Source organism: Gigantopelta aegis, chromosome 9 (assembly GCF_016097555.1).
Source record: "Gigantopelta aegis isolate Gae_Host chromosome 9, Gae_host_genome, whole genome shotgun sequence".
Taxonomy (NCBI): Eukaryota; Metazoa; Mollusca; class Gastropoda; order Neomphalida; family Peltospiridae; genus Gigantopelta; species Gigantopelta aegis.
In genome coordinates, this window is record NC_054707.1 from 18890131 (window position 1) to 18896551 (window position 6421).

The window sequence follows — 6421 nt, forward strand, 5'->3', positions numbered from 1 at the left end:
TATTCCACGGCTACAGCAGCTAATTATAAATATGTAAGTGTGTTGCATAGGCAGCAAGCCACTTCTTGAACATTTTGCTCAACTGACGTTCATTTTTTTAAACTCAGGGCAGCCTCTTTAATTTTACAATAACCCTTTGGAAAGTCCAAGTATTTCTTATAAGAATAGCTGTTCGGAAAACCCCGAAAACATGGACGACGAAACGTGGGTCATTTCTATTGGCTACTTGTTTGTCTTTCCGCCAGTCAGCGGTGTTGTTTACATAATAAGAAGTGCGACAGCTCAGTAGGTTGTTGCGACATCCATGTACCAATATTTCAGAGGTGCTTAACGGCAATAACTAAAGTATCAGCGAGCCAATCTACCTGTACCAGTATATCCAGGTAATCAGTTATATTTACTAATTATATAGTAACGAATCAATGGAAAATCAAGTTTTGCTGTAGCTCGAGGGGCCTCTAGTCTAGGTTCGAATAGTGTCATATAGTATACACTCTATAGAGCTTTTATTCTCAGCCTAAATCATACAAGAAATGGATAGACAAGCTGGGGTAGGCTACTCTGCTATTCGAAAGCTTAACTGACATTAGGACAGTTAAACGTGAGCGTTTATGATCCCATAAATGTCTGTCTAACTCACAAATGTCTTTGCTGTGGGAAAGTTTGTTTATTAGCACCTCAGCACATTGTTTAAGCGCAATCCCTGCAATAAAGAAAACTAGTGGTGGTGGTTGTGGTGTGATAACGACGATGATGTTGATGATGATAACCGGCCTCCGTGGCGTAGTGGTTAGGCCATCGGTCTACAGGCTGGTAGGTACTGGGTTCAGATCCCAGTCGAGGCATGGGATTTTTAATCCAGATACCGACTCCAAACCCTGAGTGAGTGCTCCGCAAGGCTCAATGGGTAGGTGTAAACCACTTGCACCGACCAGTGATCCATAACTGGTTAAACAAAGGCCATGGTTTGTGCTATCCTGCCTGTGGGAAGCGCAAATAAAAGATCCCTTGCTGTTAATCGGAAAGAGTAGCCCATGTAGTGGCGACAGCGGGTTTCCTCTCAAAATCTGTGTGGTCCTTAACCATATGTCTGACGCCATATAACCGTAAATAAAATGTGTTGAGTGCGTCGTTAAATAAAACATTTCTTTCTTTCTTTTGATGATGATAATGATGATGATGATGATGATGACACTTGCTGAGGATTATAACATTCAAGACTTCCTGAAAGCTAATAAGCGTACGAAACAGGGGACGAGCAAAACCTCAAATTCCAGCAAAAATGATACAGATATTCGGGCAAAATGTTCCAAAATGAGACCTTTTTACCAATGATTTCCATCATTGTACCCTCAGAATTAGTTGTAATCCATGTAAAATGTGTAGTGATTCGTTTGCAATCCTGTATAGCTGTTTGGTAGTAATTCAGTGTTCTTCATCCTACATTAACGTGTTTTCCTGCTTCACTATGTATTCTAGATACAAAAATTCTGGCTAATTGGACGAATTCTGTTTCCATGAGATGTGCTGAATTCGTGTTTTTTCTAACCGAAATATATTCAACACAGCTCATTAAGTTAGATAATTTTTAACATTTCGTGAAATTCAAATACATGTAGCTATTTTGGAGAACCATTTGTCATGGGTAATAATTATTCTTCAACATTGTTATTTCATAATTTCAGGAACCTAAAAGCTAGACACTGCTGTCTGATGTGAACTTCAAGGTTTGTAAAACCTCAGACTGGGTACATTGAACCATATCATCTATAGATTGCAACGGTTATCGTCTTGCTATTTAACACAACTATGTAATACTATGGATCAAGAGCTGAAATCATACTTTCCATCTAAGGGTAGAATATCACGAACAGACCTGCTACTGTTTCTTATTTTGGGATTTGGTTCCTCGCTGAGTCTCCTTTTCCTGGTTCAGCCAGACACCCCGGAATGTTGGTGTATAAACTGGAATGCCATCATCGGACAGATTTATGTGTATGCCAGGCTTGCAGCTTCAGTAATCTTACGACATTTGCGGAACTTTTACGAAAGGTACGGCGCACTTCGTATACTTCTGTTTTTGACATTTGTCTCGTGGTTAAGCTATGTTATTGTGGCACATGGTTTGGACCAAGCAGCAACAACGACGTGGAAATGGCTTGAAGGCAATGCCATACGTAGACTCGACGACAGTGTCATCATAATCGATGAAAACCGAAATGTATCGACTTCAATGAGAAGGGTTCAAGAAGAGCCAAAATCAATAGAAGAACATTTTAGATATAACGGAGAAGATGTTAGTTTTCATTGTTACGATGAAATGGCATTTTATGTCGAAGTTGAACCCTTGGACAAACCAGTCATCTGGATGCGTAATGGTAAATTAATCCTACCATCAGAGAAAATTCATATTGAACTTTCATTTGATGACGTTACTGATGCAAACAAAATAACGGGTGAGCATAACGCCAGGTTATATAGTTATTTTATTGAGTCAACGTTAAAGATATACTTCGTAGAAGACTCTGATTATGGAAATTATACTTGCCATCTAAGGCAGGCGGCAAGGATTAAGCACGACATATCCCAAACAAAATCCAACAGGCAACAACGATCTGAAAATAAAAAACAGCAGATGCCTAAACCCGATTTTAAACGCCATTTTACTAGTGTGTTTCCACCGTGCATCTGTAGATGTATTTATATTTATTTCAATTTTGAAGATTTGGCTAAGCAATTCGAAGAAATGCTCTCAGAGTTCTATGCCTTTATAGAAGCCCGGCGGAAGATGCAAATGTGTAAAGAGAACTTACGGAAAACGAACATTTATGACTGGACTGGCGAATTCATGTTGACAAAGATAAACAAAACGGTGCTGACTAAGTCGGCTCCTCCTGGCGGAATTGTGTCCATAAGTGCTTCCTACCTAAATTTGGCCGAAAAGCAAGATGTATCACTTGACTATGTGATTAATGATAAAGCCAACCATGAAGTCTGTACTGGAAATTTAAATGGCTGTTCTCTCTTTGTCTGGATATATTGGGCTTTTTGGCATGCCAAGGGCCATTTTGGTACACTACCAAATATATTTTTGTATTGGCTCAACATGCAGAGTTCCATTTTAGGAATTGCGTGGCACTGCGCATGTCCGTCGTCCTACGGCAGTCATGTTTTCCGGTTTTACAGACATTTTTACAACGTTACAAGTGGAAGAAACGAAGTAATCGAAGTGGAACACCCTCAGTCTATCAGACTTGTTCCCCGAACAGCAGATATACTCCTGGCTTTCCAAAATGAATCCAAGCCAATGCTACTGGGTGATTCTCTATCCATAATGGGTTCATACTATTGGTTGACATATATTCAGGAATTACACAGGAATTACTTTGTGATCGAAAATATGATATTTTTTGGATTGTTGGTGTTTGGTGTACTAATAACATATGCCATCAATAAACTGATGGTGCGCCTGATTGTTGACTGTAGGAATGTGATCCTAGAAGGACCTTTTTGGCATGATCCACGAGTGAAGAAATTAAGGGAAACTCTAGGCAGTATTGGCCACATTGGCTTGTCTTGTAAATACGATGTCTATATATCATATGCGAATTCTCAGCGGGACTTGGCATCTGCACTGGCATCCATTTTGGAGTCTTTTGGAAACAAGGTGTTTTACAGAGAACGGGATGTCGCCATTGGAGACTACAAAACTGAATCTGTTTCCAATGCCATTGTCTCCAGTCGCATGTTCCTGATCATTGTCTCCAAGGAATACATCGAAAGCGGTTTTCAAAACGGGTTTGAGTTCCAACTCATGTTGTACCAAATACACGAGAAACAGGTTGCTGAGAAGAATGTCATGCTTATTAAGCACGGACCATGTAACATAGCGACATATTTCGGTGATTTCACCAGCATGAAAATACTGCATATGGACAGGCTTTGTCCTGAAGAATTCTCTAAACTGTTTAACAATTGGTGTACTGGACAGGAGTCAAACAAAACATTCTTGTCAGTTATAACATTGGGTGGTTTGTGTGCGTGTTTAGGCATCGCGTTGTTTATGCCAAAGCAAGTCATTGTAACTGCTATTAATGTGTTAAAAACACTCTTCTTGTTTTGGTTGGAGGATGTTTCGGGCGTATGAAAATTTAAAAACTAAATTTAAAGTTTGTTTTGTTTAACAACACCACTAGAGCCATCTATGTATTAATCACCGGCTATTGGTTGTTAAATATTTGGTAATTCTGACATAGTCTTAAGAGAGGAAACCCACTACATTTTTCCATTAGTCGCAAGGGATTTTTATAGGCACCAGGATACAGACAGGATAGCACATACCACGACATTTGATATACCAGTCGATATGCACTGGTTATGACGAAAAATAGCCCAATGGTCCTACTGACGGCGATTGATCCTTGACCGACCGCGCATCAGGCGAATTTTTTTTACCACTGGGCTAAGCTCCGCCCCAACGTGTAACTCGCTCACGTGTGTAATCTAGGTCCAAACACAGATGTTGCCAAATCGTTTTAACTTCGGGATTCGTGTATATTATATGACATCAAATGCTTCGAAAGACGTCGGCATCTGATGGAGGGGGTAGGGGTTTACATTAATTCGTCTTTTTGACTGGGGTGAGGTTTGAGTAGAGGTTAGGCAATTCATATCTTTCTGCGTTGGAGAGGGCAGTGACTGTGGACGACAATAACGTTTAGAGGAATGTTTAATATGCTGTATGACATCAATAGCGTTCAAATCAACTGTGTAATCCGTAATACGAATTGACTGTGATTATAATTTATTTGTGTATTCATGCTGTATGAACAAGACCCACCCCACCACATCAATGTGTGCACTGTATCACTCCGCGTAGTGGGTCATACAAACAAATAATATATGCACTTTAGTTTTTTTTATTCATGCTTGCATGAATTGAAAAAAGTAATGACGGTCACTTCTTATAATTAAATTCTGTTTAATTTAAGAAATATAAGTGCCTTATATATTATTTACCAGATGGATAAAAGTCACAAAAAGTGATGTTCTCAAAATAAGCCCCAATATAGGGCGAAATGGCCTTTTTTTTCCTCCGCCGAAAGTCTGCTAAAGTCGCCAAGTTATTAGCAGCAGTGAGATGTCCAGGAGTCCAGGGAAGGGAGAAGTGACATCTACTTTTTAAAATCTAGATTTGGACCTGCAGAATTGTTAATTCATCACTTACTGCCTTTTGGTTTAGCAGGACAGTATTGTACAAAGTCCGTGTCTTCCATGAATAAAATATATTAAAGAATGTCAAGACGAGATTCAGTTGTGCTCATACATATTCTATCACTGCGAGTGTCCTGAGTAGCAACCTAGCTGTCTATGCTACTGAATTAAGCGCCATACTCCTTTCTTTAGTTTGGATTAAAAATAATTATATTAATTTGAAACAAAAACAAATCATATCTATATCTATATCTATATCTATCTATCTATCTATCTATCTATCTATCTATCTATCTATCTATCTATCTATCTATATATATATATTATCTATAATGAGTTCAGTCTCTTGGGTTACAAAATTGGTCTCGAATGGGTTCCAGCCCAAATAGGCATCCAAGGGAATGAGGCTGCCGAACGTTTCTCCCCGAGCTTTCCTTGTTGGAAATGGAGAGTCCAGGAGCCTAATTCACTGAACACTCGCAACTTTGCGATCTCGCAGTGCAAAGCTAAACTTACAAAGAGGATGCTTTGTTGTCTAGCAGAGCCTAAGAGACCTTTGTGAATTGGGCTCCAGGCGGTCTGAAGTTGAAGGCATCAGAAGTAATTTCTGTGGCCATTCCAAAAATGTATTGTATTTGGCAAGAAGACTAGAACCACAGGATTAGAGCATGGCACTTCAATCTTAAACCTGCTTTAAATGTTGTTCCTGAGCCAACATCCACCAATATTAAAAAAACAAAAGTCCTAACTCGTATGAGGATTGGTGTATTGACAGGTCTGGCGTTTACTAGATATACTCGCCTAACTATAGTAAATGCGGGAAGTAGAAGATGTTTCTCATTTTCGTTTTGGATGCAGAAAGCATGATATATTTCAGATGGTTTTAAAAACCACGGTCAATTCCTTTAATATAGAATTTGTCTAGAAATGTATTAAATCCACCAAAACAAACTAAATCACAAATTGATAACACGATATTGACCTTTGTAAGGGACACTGTAGTAAAGATTTAAGTTGTGTGCTTTGTTTTTGTTTTGTTTTGTTTTTTGTTTGTTTTTGTTTTTTTACTATATTTTTATTGAATTTGTTTTCGCTAGCTTCAACTACTACTATTTTTATTATTTTAACACTTTAATATTTTATAATGTATATTTGTGTGTTGTATATATTGTACAGTAAGCCTAGCTCTGCTTTAACTTCATTTCTG

The 6421-nt window shown here is 38.6% G+C and overlaps 1 protein-coding gene across 1 annotated transcript; it reads left to right on the plus strand.

Annotated features, from left to right (window-relative positions):
• The first annotated feature begins 278 nt into the window (after positions 1-278).
• On the plus strand, positions 279-4269 carry LOC121381835. The gene is made up of 2 exons (XM_041511196.1): positions 279-383; positions 1686-4269. Exon 2 carries the CDS (start codon positions 1820-1822, stop codon positions 4145-4147), a length of 2328 nt encoding a protein of 775 aa, XP_041367130.1. The 5' UTR covers positions 279-383; positions 1686-1819; the 3' UTR covers positions 4148-4269.
• The last annotated feature ends 2152 nt before the right edge of the window (positions 4270-6421 follow it).

Bases quoted from the DNA above. Each gene is read 5' to 3' on its own strand.
- LOC121381835 (XM_041511196.1), top strand. From the start codon at position 1,820: ATGGATCAAGAGCTGAAATCATACTTTCCATCTAAGGGTAGAATATCA.